Genomic DNA, 18,955 nt, shown 5'->3' on the forward strand with positions numbered 1-18,955 from the left:
TATGTGAGGAGGTTATTGCTTCTCTGGCAGGTTTTCAGAACAGCTCATATTCTCTGCCATATTCCCTTTGCCAATGCTCTCCATATTGCAGATTGGATGATTTCTGGTAAACTTCCTTGCCCAAGCAGCCAGCCAAACTGACACTTGCCTGATCTGTTGGGTGTGTTACAGCAGTCATGGGACCATGCTTCACAAGGCCCCTAAGTGCCATGGCTTTTCACAGCTCAGCTTTCATAGCAGATGGAAAAGCACTTGGCTTGATTTTTTTTCATTTATTTCTCAGGGAGGGGATTATGATGTCGGTTCTGCTTGTAAAGCATTTCAGTTTTGATAGCATTTGAAGTTACTTTACATCACTGTAACTGGTAAGACTAGTATAATAGGAAATAACTTAGAAACACTATGGTAAACCACAGTCTCCACTAACTGTTCAGTTTGTCATCATATTTCTTGTCTGTGCAGAGAATCAGATAAAAATGTTGCATAGAAGACTTGTGCTATATCCAGAAAGCATGTTTCTTACTGCAGAAAGCTTTATTAAAAAAAAAGTTATTAGGAAGCTGAAATTTTTTTCCTGTATTTAGCAAAATCACAGCACTTCTGGTTTCCTGGGCACTGCAAACTGAAAGATTTCCAAATGAGCATGCATATGCTTGTAGGTAAAATAAAAACCTTCTCTTTTCTGCTTCCTCTTAGAAAGGAGATATAGAGAGATTAGAAAGGTGAGCAAGGGTCAAAGCCTGTTTTTCCTGTGCTATGGATGAATCAAAAATAATGGCAACTGATCTTGGGAGTCATTCAGTCCACCTACTTCAATCCATTTCTTTAGGATGAAGTGTGAGAGTGCTCCTGAGAGCGCATGTCCCAACCAAATAGATGGGACATGCCACTTGCCCAGGAAGTCTGCTAGAGGACATGCCTAGAAAGTAGGTTGTTGTGGCAAGAGAGAGCCTAGTTTCTAGATACTACCCATGGTGTTCGAGTTTCCTAGAACTCATTTGTATTTTATATTAGGTACAGAGTAAATAAAAAATAGGACCAGAAAGTCCAGAAACCTCAGCCACTCAGCTGAGCATCATTGCCATCAGGGGCTCAGCTTCTAGGGGAGACATGAAGAATGCTGTTCCTCTTAATACCTTGTGGCCAAAAATGCAGGAGGCATGCATGGCTGGATGGCTAGAGTCAGTCCTCTTAGGCTGATTTGTATCTACAGCCTCCAGTTTTCTACTGAGTGCTACAGCCACTGGACTGCAAAAAGCCAGTGGCACTGTTGTCATTTAGATTGAATCATAATCTTTTTCAGATCTAGCCACTGGTTTCCCTTAGAGGTTTAAATGGAGTTTAAGTGTGTGTCTGCCTAAATCTGGTCACAACAGGGCTTGCAATGCCCTATGTCCCTGGAAAAACAGTGGGAGGAGGTTGTTGAAAAAGTGAGGTGCCTTGTGAAAGAGCATGTCTAGTGGCTAGAAGAAGCCTAGGAAGAAATGGAGAAGAGCCTTGCATGGATGCATGTGAGCTGCTGGTGCATGAATTCCAACTCTGTTCAGCTAGATATACAGTTCATGTTTGGTTTTTCCTTGGAGTACATTTCTACTAGGATGTTAGGATCAACTTGATTTCTTACAAGAATCTGCAAATTTTCCTTGTTTTTGAAACAACCAACTCACTGAAAATGTTGTTGTTCTTACAGTCACTGAATGTCTAGTCAGTTTTAATTTAAATGATGATTTGATTCCAGATTAAGCTAATTTCGGACTGTACTCTAGGCATGTTTGAATTTGAGAGTGTGTTTTGCACTGCATGCTGAATTTCAGCATTTTTTCCTTGCTAACTGTCACTCCAGATCAACATAAACTGTTTTGCTACATGCACAGCACTTCCCTTGGCGTGCCTCTTCTGCCCCCAGTGCCCCTGCAGGTGTAGGCTTTGTGGATCTCGGAACCCTAACCCTAATGTCAACTTGGGGCTGATGCAGAGTTCCCCAGGACCAAGGATGGCTCAGATGAGAAAGGTGTGAAGGCAGTGATGTTACACTGCCATAGCTTCATCATCCTCTACGATGTCTCGTCTCTGCCTTATTCTTGGGTACTTCCAGATATGAAAGTTGTACAACAAGTTAATCTTTCCCAAACCATCAGTGAAAGACGCTTCAGCAGAATGGATAGTTTAGGCTGGGATTTAAGTTCTAGAGAATTGTGATGTCTTTGATTAAAAAACATATGTTCAAGTTTATAATCTATATCCAAATTGAACTCTTCGTGATCTTAATGTGAAGACAGGTTGCTTGTATAAGTCAAGGGAAGTGATTCATACAATTAAATATGGAAATTTTATAGATTACTTACTGTAAAGATCTTTCATATTTTTATATTTCTATAAAAATGCTTATTTCTACTTCCTTTTCAATATGAAGAATAGTTCTGCCCTAACAGTTACATTTTGTTTTTAAAACGTGCTCAACTAAAACCTAAGCCTGAACTTTACCATATTCTGGAAATATCAAAATAAAGATCCAAGTCTGGTGACTTGAATCTATTTTCACTTTCAGGCCTTTATTTGATGTCATTTCCATCAGTCTTGTATCAGTGTGATTCCATGAAGCCATTCAGGTTACACTGCTGTTAACTGTAGCAATTTCAGAACTTTCTGGGGCAGGGTTGAGCATCCCAGGGCTGTGAGTTCTGTGTCAGCATAGACACAGCCAACCTGGTTAGAATGCTCTGCAAGCAGTATATTCACAGGCTTTTGAACATATTTTTAGGGAAACTTATTTGAGTTGATCTGTTAGGAAATCATTCACAGTAAAATGCCAGACTCTTATTGCATTGTTTGTGCTTAAGACAACTTCTACTGCTTTCTAGTGAATTGGTTTTTGTGGAATGCAGCTTTAGAGTGGTGCTATTAAAAGGTGTTTGAAGCTGTTTTTATAGCCCAGCAAACGTGTGAAAACCCTGTAGCATTACTTCCTGCCCCTTTTTCCTCTGTGTTGCTGAAGCATTGCCACCAGTAATATGGTTTGGTCTCTGTGTCTCTGTGATTCTACTGTGTGCAGATTCATGTTTGAGGTATAATTCCTTTAAGTGTGTATTTCCACTGGCATTCAGAGCTTTGGATGTTTTCCTGACTATATAATTTTAAAAGTGACAGATTTCTCTTGAAATTTTAAGATGATGATCTTAAACTCGCGAATATTTTAAATAGTTCCATTGGCTTCTGTTAAGTCTGGTATCTGGGATTAAAACTTTTAGAATTATCCAAGTGAGGACAGTATAAACCATTTAACTTTGTTTCCAGAATATATCAATTTCTGTGTCAAAAAAGGTCATTTTTTGTATATGTTTCATAAGTAGATCAATTACTCACTGTGTTAAAACCAGGAAAGGACCTATAAATAGCATCCAAGACACTGACAGTCAATTACAAAACTCCAGTAATGAATGTAAACATTTGCAGTGAAAATGTTGATCTTTGTCACTGTAAGGTTGGGGTTTTTTTCATTCCTCATAACAAGTGATACTTCTGTTTTCATGATTCCTAACTTCATGAAAAAAGATGCTTTATGCTTCTGTATAAGTACTAACTCCACTGTTTCAGAAAAATCACAATGACATTTTTCTGAAAGATATGATAGGTGAGGATGTGTTCCCCTAATAAAGCTTTTGCTTTGCAGCTGAGAATAGACAAGTCAGAACATTCCCCTGAACACAGCATACATTTTTTCTCCTTTTTTTAATTATATGGGAAAGTAAGGAAATTCTGGCTTTATCTCTGCTAAGCAAAAGGAAGCTAAAAAAGTTTAAAAAAAAAATCTCTGCAATCTCTGCTCTGTACAGGTGACAGTTGAAACACACGGGATAATTGACTCAAGTTATCTTTTAAATTCTCAGAAAAGCCCCAGACCCTAAATTAAACCTTCTCCTAGACACCAGTGCACTGCAGCAGGACACTGTCAGGCAAGGAAAGAGCTGGGACAGTAACTGCTCAGGGCTACTTTCATATAAATGTCATGATGACGGTTGGCTCAATTGTTCTTGTCCTTTTGCAATGCATGCGACTTTATGGCAGTAGGTTACATTTCCAGACGGGCAATGCTTCAGCAATTACATGGAATCAGTACATTCTCACACGACGAGCGTCACTATACTGCTCGCACATGGATGAACAAAGGTAAGACTCAAAACCACTGGCTTCGTTTTTAACCTGGCATGTGGGTTGAAGTGTCCTGTGTATTTCTGTCGGTGAGGTGGGCAGCAAGTTAGAGGATTTGCAGTTGCTTTTAAATCAGAAGACTTCTGTTTGTGTGCTGCTGGCTCATAGTTCAAAGTTAACAACCAGTCCAGTGTCACAAAGGAAGTTGGTTCCTGCCTTTCCATCTGCAACTCTTTAACCCAAACCATGCATAGGAAAGGGCTGAATGAAAACATTTTGAAGAAAACAGGATTACTGTTAGGAGAGTAGTGGTGTTTATATTGTGTGGTCTTAATGCATGGAATGCAGCTTTTTTAAATGGTCTGACTGAAGGTAACAATGCTTTTGCTCAGAGCTGTGCATTGTCTAACATCCTGAACAGCAGCATCTCCCAAACTGTAGTCCTTCATTAGCTCTCAGGGAACACTGGACCCCTCTGATGGTGCTCTCAGTTCCTCTGCTGCTACCTGCAGAAACTGCCTGGAGATGTCTTTGGGAAAAAAGAAGAGCCAAGAAATCCAGGTCTACAAGACAAAGAGGAAAAAGGATATGGTGGTCTGAGATGGCTGTGTGGGAGCCAATGGATCCTGGGAGTTGGATATGTGCCTCTCAAAGGGAATAGTGGGCTTCCTCAAAGTAAGGATCAATCTAGAGGCAGAAGCACATTTAAGAGAAAGTGTCATGTAGCAGGATGTTCTGCGAGGAGGAGAAAATGGAAAGAGCACTGAGTAGCCTTTCACAGGTGAATGTCCTGTCCCCTTACTGAAGCAGAGGGTCCAAATAAACTTTGATCTGGGTTACAAGGAGTACCTGGAAGTGGTCCTGGTTCAGACTTCTGCAAAAAGATGTTGTAGCTGACATTCTTGCTACACCCATCAGGCAGAGTGAGAAAAGGAAAATATAAGGAAAAAAACCCAGAATATGGTGATTGGGTTAGGGATTGCTACAGACTGGCAGGTCAACTTTGAGAAGACGGAATGTCATTTTAAGACATAGCAATCATACTAGCAAAGGATATGCCATGGTTTTAAAATTTCTTGAAGGGAGTGCTTTTATGTTTCTCTAGGATACAATAGAGTGGTTTCTAGATAAAGAATTTGGGGTAGAATCTTTTGAGAAAGGAGTCCCAGGAAACAAGCCTTAACTAAATTTATCCTGAAATCTAGGAAAAGTAGAGATTTCTACCTTGCTTTAGAGCTAGCCAATAAAGTCACATAGCAATTGCAGCCTTTGCTGTTCAGATATGTTTAATGCCAACAAATTTTGACATATGTCTTGCTGGTCTTTGGATTTTCAGTTTGAGTAGTGCATTTAATAGAAAATGGCACAGTATGTTCCCAAAAGTGTCCCAAAGATTCTATCTGTTACTGTCAGTTTTGCAGAGATGTATTAGTTAACTGTACTGCACAGGAGTGAGGAACATTTCTTGTTAATTTAGGGAGGGAGAAAGCTTGATGACACACGCAAATGTCACATCATATATTTTAAGTTCTGTGTTTGTCGCCTACACTAACTGCATTTGTCCTTTCAACATCTTTCTTAGTTTGAGCCCCACCATATTTGAATTTTATGTGACTGTGATATTAATACACCTGTTAAAGAGGAAATTAATTGCATAATAACATTTTTTTAAAAACGAGGTAACCTTTGGGAGGATGATCTCTGCCTTGAAATTACTGTCTTCCTTTCTTTACCTGGCAGCTGTCACTGCTCAGGAAGGAGCTGGGCCAACTAGTCCACTGCAGGAGAAGTACAAGTGCTTGGGGTTATGGGAGACACTAATTCTCAAGGTATTAGAAACTGTGTTTGTAGGTGTACCAACAATCCCAGTTTTATGCACTGAGCAGTACCGAGACAGAACTAGAGAGCTACAACGGTGCCTACATGAAAGTGAAAACGGGGTGAGGGCAGGGTTTGGAAGTTCAAGTAGACATAAGTTTCTCTTCCATGAGAGTGGGACTGAAGTGCCAATGACAGCTATCTTGCGAAGCTCCTGTTTGACAAGTTACAGATGACCTCAAAGAACCAAAGGTGGCCCAAGTGTGGAAGAGGTGCAGGAGAATTTGCCCTCATCCCTGTGTGCCAGCTTTCAAGGTAGCATACTTAGGTAGTAATGTTTGGTGCAATTCCAGTAGTGCTTTCCCATGGTTCTCTCCAGTCTTCCCCAGGTAGCTGTGGTGAAGAGGATGACTTCAGCAGTTTGCACTGAGGCATCTGTGTAGGGGAATACAATGCTGCAATATGTTGTCTGAGGAAGAGTTTCACCGGCAAAAATGCTGCTTCTGGTGGAGAGCAGGAGCCACATATACAACACGAGGCTTAATTCAGTTTTAAGTTGGACTATGTGAGAAAGTAATTTTCTAATTTTATTCTTCAACAATAGCAGAAAGTATTCCTCTTTCCAGACACTTCTGTTGGCTCTGAAGAGATGAGTCTCTTCTGAGCTATACAAAGGATAATTTCCTACCAGATACAGATCTACTTCATAGTGATAGGTTCAGAACCAAGCCCTTTACCTCAGATCCGGTAGCTTCAACTATTTCTCCATCTCCAGGCCCCCTTGGCCAGTTTTTATTGCTGCAGAAGAGCATACTTAGGGTTTCCAATGATCTAACCCCATTTTTGACTACAGGTTGGTAAACATCAGCACTGGCACAAACTGTTTTGCTAGCAGCCAGCCCTACTCATATCTTCCTTCTGGCTCCTTTCCTCTTCAGTAACTTTTTAGCCTCAGTGTGCTTTATAGCCTCCATTGTGTTGCCACTGACAGTTCCTGCTAATGACAGGACTTCCTGCCTGGCACTAGGCAAAGCAAAGCAGAGATCCTTATCCCCTACAGCAGTCAGACCCTGTTCATTGTTACCTTTCTCTGAAAAGCTCAGAGAGATTCTCTGTACCTGTGTACTCGCAGTGAGGACAACACAGCTCTGTCTCCAGCTGGCTCTCCACGTTGCCTGCTAAAGCTTGGGCAGGAAGATGAGCCAGTCAGTGCCAGCTCACTCTGCAGTTGTTGCCAAGGGCACAGAGCAGGTTTCTCACTTCACTCCCTGGGAAGCCAGATTTTGGTTATGGGCTCAGTTTAGCAATGGGTGTCTGTTCCCCAGAGAGCAGTTATTAATAGCTTGACAATAAAAAATGGCTGTGAATGCAGTGCTAGAACATCCTAGTGATGGTAACAAGAGCAGAGCAAAGGACACATGCTGTGAAGTTGGTAATGGCATCTCCCTTCATGTCCTGCAGCAATGAGATACATGGATTAATTTTAAATGCATTGGTAACATATGGATCTAAAGTTATTTTGTGCTATTTAGAACAAGTCCTTTGAGCTAAGGCTGTTGTAAATTCTAATTAGTCTATGCTAATCTCCATAATAACAGCTATTTCTAATGCAGATCTAACTGATGAGGTCTGACAGCATTTTCCACACTTATTTATACACTGGCAGCAAGCTGGTATCGTGCTAGTGTCAGAATGTTTGCTCAGGTTACGAAAACTGTATTTTCTGTACCCTACAGGGAGTTTGTATTTTCTGCAGGCTTGCGCCTGTTCTTGGAATACCAATTTATGCCTGTTTGCTTGTATTTATTTATGCAGAAAATAGGGAAAACTCCTTCAGCCGTTCCCGAAGCTCCAGCGTGTCCAGTATCGACAGGGACTCAAAGGAGGCAATTACAGCTTTGTACTTCATGGAGTCCTTTGCCCGAAAGAACGACACTGCTGTCTCCCCCTGTCTCTGGGTTGGAACGGGCCTCGGTATGGTTTTAATCCTCTCCCTTAATCTGCCTGCTAGCGACGACTTACGGCTGTCAGAGCCAGTCATGGTGTCACCAAGCGGTAAGAGTGCAGCTCTTTTTCTGTTTGTTATCTATCTTGGTACAACTGGGGATATAACTGCATGATTGGGCAGAAATTTCTCAATATATGTATTAAGCTATGGTCACTCGCTACATGCAAGGCACACAGGTAAAGATGCCCATGAGGGACCTAAAACTTCATGGACTGAGACACTTCGGTTGTGTTAGCTCTGAAGACTACCTTGTGTCATGGACAAAGTTAAATGTTTCTTGTGAGGACGGGGAAATTAGCAGAGTTCCTTCATATTGTGAAATTACAGTCCTTTGTGCAGTCCTGTCTGGGATGCTGTGAACAGTTTGGCTCTCTCTCTTTCAGAGAGCTGCAGAGAAGCAGAAGGGAGTTCAGGAAAGGAAACAAAAATGTTGGCAGGTTGCTGTACCAGGAGAGATCCTTGGCTGAGTGAGTGACAGATGGTGTAGCAGAGAGAACAGAGGGCTGAGAGAGGTCAGGTCTGAGGAGAGGCAGTATGTGCCTAAAAAACGGACACAAAAGCAGAGAATGCACAGGAACAGAGGTTTCCCACCCCCACACTGTTTAGGAAAAACAATTCTGGAAGGTCATCAGACTAAGAAGAGCAGTTTTACTGCTGGGGAATAAATATCCTACTAGTATAATGTAGAGATAAACAACAGGCTATGTTTATGGTATTCAATAGCATGTATTATATCCACTATTATAGATATTGGCTGCCTGATACTTTTTCAGGCTGTTTGGTCACCTTCTTGTGTAGTCAGAAAGAACTGAGCAAGCAAGACTTGTCACCTTAGCTAGATTAATGTGTTTGCTCTGTTTACAAAAGCTGAATGTCAGCTGCGCTGCACGCGTTCACAGCACTGACAACCAGTCTAATTGTGGTGCCAGTGTCAGTGAGAGCAAATTATGTTCTGCAGGCACTGTTCTGACACTGAAAGGAGCTGTGCTGACCTTCGCGTGCTTGGACTGCATGGGGACATTGACACATCCACCGTATGAAGTATGGAGGGATCCACACAGTGCTGATGATGGTGAAAAAACAAGGAAAAGGAAACTTGTCATGCATTCCCCTTCCTCCTCCCAGGATATGGGTGATCATCAATTTGCAGTCATTTGTTCAGAAAAACAAGCCAAAGTCTTCTCATTGCCTTCCCAAACATGTCTTTATGTCCACAACATCACCGAAACGTCCTTTTTATTGCGAGCAGATGTGGTCACCCTCTGTAACAGCGTCTGTCTGGCGTGCTTTTGTGCCAATGGGCACATCATGACACTGAGGTACTTATCTAACTAATCTTGTGGCAAAACTAAGCAAAGAGGTGGCACAGTGCCACCACATTCCACTTATGTTTGGTCCTGAGTGCCTGATGCTCTGCATTAACTCCCTGCCTTGCCACAACCATGCCTGCTTCTTGGGCTGTCTCCATGTGGGGAGTTAAGGCAGGGGCACAGCAAAGCCAGCTCCTTTTTTTCATAGAAATCCCTTACCTGTGACTGTTGATGGCTCATGGTTTTTACCTATTGTAAAAGAAAACTCTGATAATTTTGCTCAGTTATGGGGGGTCAGGTATAGAGGAGTACGAACTCAGCCATAGCAGGATGCTGTTTATCCCATGTGAAGTAGTAAGTTCCACTCTTGCCATTTCTGGAGACTTTCCGTTCAGAGCACCTGGCTTCCCTTCCTTGTCACCTCCCCCAGGGAGCTGACTGTGCAGTAGCCCTGTGGTCATACCCTCACATTGCTGCACCCCCTTTCCCTGGCCAGGCCATTTAAATTTTAGAAAGTGCTGTCCAAAACAGCAAACCATGAGAAGCTGGAGGACAGCAAAGGCAATGCTGGAGCCTTTGTCCACAGGGTGGAAGCAGGGCCCTGCCATGCCATTTCCTGCAGATGTCCCTGGGTAACCGGGGACAAGCCTTACCCTACAAACTGCCCAGCCACATGGCACAAGCTGTACTATGCCACATGCACATCCCAAATCCAGACAGGAGCAGAAGCCTTAGGGTCATTGAGGCAAGGCAGCTGAAACTTCTCTATTCAAGCAAATGAAGTAGGATGAGAAGACAGCATGTTTATGGCAGAATTTTTCAGCTTAGAGCTACACTTAACTGCTCCAGTTATGAAAAGCATAAACTTAAATGTTGGTTTAAAATGCAGCCACAGAGCAGGTGTACCATGTGTGGTAACTGGTGAGTAACCTGGCAATCTGCTTCTTCTCAGTTTGCCCAGTTTTCGCCCACTGCTGGACATCAACTATTTGCCTGTAACAGACATGAGGATAGCACGGACCTTTTGCTTCACTAATGAAGGGCAGGCTTTGTATCTCAGCTCTCCCACAGAGATCCAGCGCCTGACATACAGCCAGGAGATGTGTGACAATCTACAGGTAGGGCTCAAAGTCTTACTGTGGTGCCTTTGTGTGGGAGGGCCAGTGACCTGACTCGTCAGGGGTAAACTGGCACACATCTACTGCTAGACTTTGGCGTTTGAAATGAAGGTTGCGCTGCAGGAGCAGGACAGATGTTCCTCTCCATTTGCCCTGACTGAATGATGCCAAAGCTACAGAGGCCAGCAGCTCTGTTGTTCTTTGGGCTTTTTCATGCACTGTCACTTGCACCTAGTGCAAGTGCAATAAGTGCAATAAGTCTTTACAATGTTAGATATGGGTTGGTTTGGGGTTTTTTTACAATGAAAATGCAAATGAAAATGTCATTTACTGAAGAGAAGGAATTGTGAGAGGTTACAGGGAGAAACATGAGTAATAAAAGGGAAAAAAAAAAAAAGAGGGGGGAATAAGTTCTAGATTATATAATTAGCAGTAAACTAGGATGGAAATATAAAAGAAATAGTCCTGCCAGCACTCATTATGCCCTAGGGAATAACATGTGCTGAGCTGCTCAACTTGCATCACTGTCTGTCTGAAGTCTGAAAAAGCACTGTGAGGAGTGAGCATTGCACACAAGCTTTTGCGCATCAGAGAAGGGATTCTTTTGTAGGGAACCAATTTTAAAATAATCAAAAGGTTTGACTGATGTATCTTAGACTATGGGCCTACAGTGAGAGGCTGTTACCAGCCAGATTTAATTTTTTTTATTAGCCTTAATAGCATCATACAACAACCAAACCAAGGGAAATTAAGCCCTTGCTTCTATTTACTGCTGGACTAGGGCTGCTTTTATCTTTAGTTTTATGCAAAAAAAGGTTTGCACAGTCATTATATGTGTACAAAAAGCAGATGACCCAGTATCACATGCTACCTAGGAAAACAAAGCTAGGCTGCATGAGAACCTCCACTTAAGCTCCAAGGGCTGCAGTAATTTCTCTCCCCAGAGCAGGTGACTGTGCAGAGGAGCAGTAAGTGCGAGTCACAGCGCTGTCCTAGCACTCAGCCTCCCAGGAGCAAGTGCTTTGTGCAACACAACAGCTGTATCTGCCTGTTGGGGCTTGGATGAGCAAACACAGAGCTGAGCAACAGGGCAGCAACTGTTCCCAGTGCACACAGCCTCACTGGTGTCAAACACTACTGGGACTGCACACTTTCTTCATCAGTTTTATTTCAGAGAGCTGGCTTTTCCCAGTACTGCTGCAAATAAATCTGAGCCTGAGATTTGTTTGGGTTAAGTGCTCCAAGATGTGGCACCATGACAGTGCCTTCAGCAGATGTGCTTATTTAGCATTACTGATGGCACAGTAACAGCGCAGTGGGAAGGTTGTATGGAAGGTAAGAGGTTTTGTTTAAAACAAAACAACAAACAAATCCTATGATAATCAAACAAACAACAAACCACCAAAGTCTCTGAACTGCTATCAAGCACTGAATTCAGGTATGTTATAAAAAGAAAGCAGAGTGACTGCCCAGTTTGCCTGGGTAATCATTAAAGCAAACCAAATAATAAACAACAAATTGTTTATTCAAGTATAGTGTCACCTCTGCAGTTTCTAAGCAAAATGTGATCTTATCACTGGTATTTTCATCCTGCATTACTTAACATTTTCTGTCTCTGGTAATGAACATGGGCGTGGGCAGCGACAAGCCAAGTGCCTTTGAAAGCATGAGTGAATCTAGTTAGCCCAAGCATTTGCCTGTCAGGAAACACGAATGTTAAGTACACCATACTGTTCACACAACAGACTCTTTTTAAAAACTAGTTAATTAGATCCAGTGCATGTGGCTTGTTAATGCAAATAAAGAAAGCACCTAGGACTGGTTTGACCTCATTAATTTTTCACATGGACATTTTGCTGGCTTTGCTAGGACATGCTTGGGGATTTGTTTACTCCTGTGGAAACACCAGAAGCCCAAAACAGAGGTTTTCTCAAAGGACTTTTTGGAGGAAGTGGACAAGCTTTTGACAGAGAGGAGCTTTGTGAGTAATTTATTGGGTTTGGGTTTTTTTTTAGCAGAAAGTCATTCACAGGACCCCCCTCCCCTTGTCATCTAGGAATAGGGTAGTACATGAGATTTAGATCATCTATAGAAAAAGAAAGTTGACATAATGAAGGGAGGGTCCTTGGTTGCCTTCCCATAATTCCTTAACCTTGGCAGTTTCTTTTGCGCAATGGAGGGAGGGGCACACGACTGCACTGTAGATGTGCCGGTGACAGGGCAATGTCTTCCACATGTGCCATCTGCCCATCAAATGGCATCACTGCTGCAAGGCTGCAGCAGGAAGTTGAGAAGCACTGACAGAGCCACAGCCAGGAACTTATTCCTGTCTGTTTGTCCCTTTCTCCTTTGCAGTTGGCGAGGCTACGGCAGGAAAAGCCTCTCGCAGTCTCGCCCAGCACATCCCTGGATCAGGTGGCATTGAAGGTGTGAGAGGAGCTGCGGGAGGAGTCATTGGGGACTTGACTCGTGCACGCATTGCCCTTGATGAGAGAGGACAGAAACTGGGAGAGCTGGATGAAAGGACTGCGAGCATGATGGCCAGCGCAGAGGCGTTTTCCAAACATGCACACGAGGTAGGGCCCTGGCACCACACACCCAGAACTAAGAACTGCCAACCCTGCAACTGAGCCTTTGCTTCCCTTTGGGAAGGTAAAGTGCAGTTCTCTCCCTTCACCCAGTCATATTATTAGAGGTTGTACTCCTGTTAACTGACACACCATTTTTCCTGCTCCCAAACAATAAGAATGCCAAATATAAACTTCCATTGCACGCCCCTTCCTTTCATGTTTATGTAAATGAGCATCCATTGTTAGCCTCTGAATTTAGAACATGGCACTTCTCATCTTGCCTTTCTCACTAATTCATTATGATTTGTTTTTTTAAGCCACTTAATGCAGCACATCTATGCAGTAGGGCAGAAAACAGGTAGGTGGATGTGTATATAGGAATCTTATCTTACTGGGAAGAGGAGGAGAACATTACTAGTACAACACTGTGGTATAGTTATATAGAATAGGGCTTGCCTGGAATAGCTTCTGTGCTTAGAGCTCTAAATGGAAAACCTCTTCCATCCCACGCTGTTAAACTGGGAATCAACTAAAGTGATTTTTCTTGAAGATAAAACAACATTAAAGAATACTTCCCAAAATGCACGTTTTTCATTTAATGTGCATCACATCTCTGTACAAGACCTTTACATTTTTATTGGCTTTTGTATGTGTGAGGCAGGAATAATGTTCCCCAAAATGCAAAAAGTTTATATATACTATGCTCCATAGATAAGCTTCTTTCTATACGAATAAAAAGCAAGTTCCTGGCTATTGTCATATCTTTAGTTTTTGAAGAAGAAAAGTAGTTAAAGCTCCTTGGGGAAAATCTAACAAATATCAATAGCAGGTAACACACTTTTTAATGTAATAACTATGAAATTAAACATGAGATCTCAGTGGACTCAAGACCTGATGACACTGTTAGTGAAGTACTGCATTGCTCTTCCTTTTTTAATTATGAAGTTTGTGACAGCTAATGGGCCTAGGTCATGTGTGGTACCTCATATGTAGGGCAGTGTTTTATTGCCATTTTTTTGGTTTTTTCCCATTTCTGTAGGTGATGCTGAAATACAAGGACAAAAAGTGGTACCAGTTTTAGACTTTCAAAGAAGCTGCTTGTGGCTTTATTAAGAACACTGTTCAGGGAAGCAACACTAATTCCCAAATCTACCAGTCACTGGCCAGAGACAGTTTTTTTCTCCTAGAAGATGTTTTCCTGTTACTATTATTGGATTCATCACAGCGGACGTCAAGGAGAAATTTTACAGACCGTGAGATGGAAGCTGGAATCATGAGGGTCTTATTCCAACAGCTGGCTCATGCAGTGGCCAATTTTTTTCCAAAAGGAACTCAACCATCACTGTGGCATGTAGTTTTTCAGAAGCTGTAGGTATGAACTGTGGGGGGTGCGTATGGTTAAAACTATTCTGTACAAACTCAAATGTTAATGCACTTATAAAACTTTGCATGACTAATTGCCATCTTAAAAAAAAAAAAAAGAGAAAAAGAAAGCATGTTGTGACCGAAGAAAATGGGATTCATTTCTATTCTGAGAAAAAAAAATTAAATAGCAAAAATCTTTATTTTTTAAAAGTGACATTATTAAAAGCCAGTACATTTCAAGCATGTTTGCTACCATTTTCCACATAAAAATGAGTTGAGCTGCATTTTCTTATCTGCTATTTATTTCCCTTGAAAAACCTTGCTTGAAATCAGTGCTCTTTAACTCCTAAGAAAAATAGATTCGAAATCCTATGCCCAAAATTTACAGATTTTACAGGTAGCTGAACAGGCACTATCTGAAACATCATTGAAACATGAGCATAGATGGTTTATTTGCAATTCAGAGCTCATGACACATCATCCTTATCTGTACTTTTTAAAATGTGCTCCAGATTCATCTCAGTTGTCCTTGAAGGGGGCCATGGCACTTTTCATCCCCATGGAGTCTGTATCACTTGGTTGCCTTATTTCTCAGTAGCAGGAATAGAAAACCAGTTTTGGAAACCACTTCTTCAAGTTAAGAAAGGCAATATGGGAAACCACAGTCCTGTCAAATTCTGCTCACGGAGGCTGCTTAGCAGCTTGCAGAGCAGTGATGCTGCTCAAGTGCTCAGCTGAAATTATGTGAAGGGACCTGCACAGTAACCCCCTCAAAACTTGTGAGAGAGAGAGAGAGAGAGGGATCAGAGCAGCAAGACTAAAAGATGGGTCAGAGGAGGAGCGTGGAAAACCATTGTGAACATACATATATAACATACATATATAAAATGACACCATAGGTGAGTGGCAATTGATTCTCTGCTCACACTGCTAAAAGTAATTTGCTTCTGCTTCAAAGTGGTTCTACAGTGAACTCTGCAAAAAACTCTGCAGCCTGCAGCTACAGAGGACAACAGTAAGTAGACTATTGCCTGTCCATGCAAATAGATTCCTAGTCCATAAGAATGCTCCACATTAGCCTACAAGAGCCTCACTTCCACAGTTCCACAGTGGAACTCTTAATTTAGAAATTTTTCCAAGATTGGCTTGGGAACAAGGCACTAAAGGATTTTTTTCATGTGCCTGGACATAGTTTCAAAATAGAAAAAGAAAGTGAGGAAGAGCTGGAAAAACAGCAGTTAAAATTTTTCTATACAAGAAGAGTGACATCCTCTATCCCTTCAAGGAATCCTGATGGACACTGATGCAGACAGGCACCATCCCCTCCTAACCAGACCTTAACTTCACTGGTGTTTGTGTCATCATAGCATTCAGATGATTCCTCTCAAAGATGTCTTTGCCATATTCTTCCTTTACCTACAATAAAATGCAGCCCAAGAAATTGTACCATCCAGAAGTCTGGCCTCACTATCGGCCCACTGCACAAGTTAAAGGGTTGGAAGAGATTTGAGGCATTAAGTTTCACATTCACATTGTAGCACAATGAAATTTCATGATTCACAGGACTTTTACATTTCTCTGTAGGCAAAATCAAAATGATGGCCCTGACAGGTCTAGCTCAACTGGGAATGAGACTCAACGAGTTCCTCTGGCACAGGAGAAACCACTCTATGTTGTGAGAACTGTAGAAACTTGTTGAGAAAAAGGTCAAAGCCTCAGCAATGCCTGGGTTTCTGCTGAGAGCTAAGAAATTGAAGTTGTCCATGACTCGAGAGGATTTGTCTCTGTGTGTGTATTTAAGTAAATGCCAAACTCACTACTCTGATGCCAATAGGAACTGGGCTGGGGAATTCCTTCCAGTGGCTGGGTCACAGAACTGACCACTTGTGTCTGTAAGGACACACTGCTCTAACCAGGTATCTAGAATAAGAAATAAATGAGAACAACATTATAGCAATTTGATCTTCTGTTTAAACATATATGCAATGGCCTGTGCTCTGGTCTATAATCCAAAACCACTAGTCTCTGGACAACAAAATCATTTGGGGCAGCATTCAAACCCTCCAGCAGCCAACTTACTTTCCATGATGAACTGGTGTATCACAGTCAGCAGTGCACCAAGCAGCCCTACAGGTGGTGCTCAGGCAGCCATCGGGTCACTGTAATGACAAGGAGGGCACCAGGTCTGCCTAAGAGTATGGCTGTACATCACGTAGGAGGCTGATATTGCCAAGCCACCCAATACCTTGATTTCAGTGGAAATGGTGTCAGGCTGGAGCTAGAGCCCACTTGCTTGTTTGAGAATTGTATGAAAATTTAAGAGCAACTTTTAACTGCTAATCACTGCAGCACATCCAGAGAGAAAAGTGTCTTCAACATTTACACAATGCCTGATTGACTTTGGCTGCCAACAGTCTCTAGCTTAACACCAGGGTAAAAAACCTACCAGTAAATTTCCATTTGCATTTTTATGCAACAGAGAAATGAGAATTTAGCAACCCTCAAACTTACAATTTTTATTACTAAACTTTTAAGCAACCTTTCTCTAGTACTCCCCATCAGGTCACAGCTTTCCACTCATATATTTTACATATTTCCAGACAGTTAGTTACCAATTGCTATTTCTGTTAAGTTCACCACTTGTGACTATAATTATCAATTTTCTTGTAGTCTGTAGAGATCTAAAAAGTTGTATATGTTTGTATATAGAACATTCTATATATATAATATATATATGTAATGTATATGTTGTATAAGTTTGTTAGTGCACACTGTTAAATGCTTTCTATCAAGATTTACCATGTATGTGGAAAAAAACCCATCACTTAAAAAGTTCAATGAGGGAGGAAAACTTCTTGCCTGGTTGATTTATTGTGAAATGAGGGGGAGTGTGGGATTTTTGAAAGGCTTGACCTGAACGCTACTAAAGTCTGTTAGTGAAAGGCATAAAGCTGCAGCATTCCAAGCAACGAGCACAGCATCTGACTGTAAGAAAGACTGTAAGACTGTGACTGGCTGTAAGAAAATCGAGGGCACTGGCTGTCCCTGGATGTTGAAATCTTTCTGTGCTTTCACCTTTCCCACTAAGACAGCACCACCTCAAGCAAAATCCTAAGCTTAGACATATCTTCAACATCACAATCCTCAGCTACAACAGGCCAGATTGGCTGGAAATATTTGTCCAATTTAAAATGCTGCTTGTTCATTTGCATACCTTGTTCCCTCACATTCTTCTTTCCAGGAGCTCTGTCACGATCACATCCAAAACCAGATACACAGACCTTCCAACAGCACTCACACCTTTGGGTTTGACCAGATGTTTTTAATCTTACGTTAGAGCTGTAGATAGATAGAGAAAATGCTTTAAATTAGATTATTTAGAAGCTTGCAGAGTTGGCAAGTCTTCAGTGAAGTACAAGCTATTTTATTCATTAAAAAAAAATTCCTAGAGCTTTAACTTAAATTTCAAATCTTGAATTAAAAGACAGGACAATGGAAATTTTGTTTTGTATAATTACCTGGGGAGTTTTTAAGTTTTTTTGCAGTTCTATGGTTCAACTACGTACATCAGTTAGACATTCCCTACAGTACCAGAACATAGCTTGGTACATAAATATTTGACAGAAATATTCTATTTACTACACATATTGTATACAATTATCACATAAAACCCCTCTAAAAGAGTATATATTCCTTTTCCAGAATCCCTCTCACACCACAGTGTGTGCACTGTAACAAAGATGGGCATACAAACTTTTTTTTTCAGTAGAGGACTTTACAAGTGAAGAAACCACTTGGAACTTGAGAGCTGCATGCAATCTCAGGCCTCCTTCATTCATAAACCATGTGTGTTGTAACACAGGCAAACCCCCAGTTTTTGGTTAATTACACCCCTCAAATACCTTGGGCCATGCCCCTGTACATCCTTTTCCATACCCTAAAGGTGAATTCAAGCACAGCATATTTCAGTCTTGAATGGTTCTCTTGCCTTGGTATGGTCTTAGTAAGAACACACTCTCTCTCATTAAGGAACAGCGTGTGGCCATTTGTAGTCAACTCTTCATCTTAGGTGTATAAGCAATAGTCACGTAAATGAGTGTTTCCATTCATGTGTTTTGTTTTGTGATTAAATCAACAGATCAAACATTGTACTTTTTTAAATAGCAACAAATATTCAAATTCAGTGTCAAGGAAATGTGGACTTAATATGTGTGGGGTTTGTTAACAAGTCATTACCTGTCTCTCAGAATGAAGGCTAATCTGGGGTGAACCACACACTCCTGTGCTAACCATGTCCTGTTTCCACAGGTATCCTAAATCAGTGTCACAAAACTAAGGCATCTTTAACTGAGGCTGTTTCGAATCCCCAGTAACAACCAAAAAAAAAAAAAAAGGAGGGAAAGAAAATAAAGGAAAGAATTGATACTAGTTGGTGTAGATCTCTTTTTTTTTCAACCTCTATTCCTAGACAAAAGTGCATGGTTTGTGTAAAGGCTTTGGATGAAGTTTACACTACTCAATCATTCAGGAATACAAAAAAATGCAGTTGTGGTTGTTGCTGCAGTGGGGATGGTCACCTCCCTTCCTCCAGCAGCTCCTGCCAGGACAAAACCCATA

The 18,955-nt window shown here is 41.5% G+C and overlaps 1 protein-coding gene across 9 annotated transcripts in view; it reads left to right on the top strand.

Annotated features, from left to right (window-relative positions):
- STXBP5L (syntaxin binding protein 5 like) overlaps positions 1-18,715 on the top strand; it is a 195,825-nt gene extending 177,110 nt beyond the window's left edge. For 5 of the 9 annotated variants that reach the window (XM_027681265.1, XM_027681268.1, XM_027681266.1 and 2 more), the window contains 6 exons: positions 7,783-8,022; positions 8,934-9,294; positions 10,238-10,403; positions 12,273-12,384; positions 12,759-12,979; positions 14,013-18,715. In XM_027681265.1, the coding sequence (XP_027537066.1) occupies positions 7,783-8,022; positions 8,934-9,294; positions 10,238-10,403; positions 12,273-12,384; positions 12,759-12,979; positions 14,013-14,054 (1,142 nt within the window). In that variant the 3' untranslated portion in view covers positions 14,055-18,715. Of the gene's footprint in view, positions 1-4,065; positions 4,168-7,782; positions 8,023-8,933; positions 9,295-10,237; positions 10,404-12,272; positions 12,385-12,758; positions 12,980-14,012 lie in introns of all 9 variants that reach the window. The other 4 variants (XM_027681261.1, XM_027681263.1, XM_027681264.1 and 1 more) reach the window with 2 other exon arrangements.
- Positions 18,716-18,955: the final 240 nt, after the last annotated feature.

The sequence above is a fragment of the Neopelma chrysocephalum genome, unplaced genomic scaffold (genome assembly GCF_003984885.1).
Source record: "Neopelma chrysocephalum unplaced genomic scaffold, ASM398488v2 Primary Assembly neopelma1_60, whole genome shotgun sequence".
Lineage (NCBI taxonomy): Eukaryota > Metazoa > Chordata > Aves > Passeriformes > Pipridae > Neopelma > Neopelma chrysocephalum.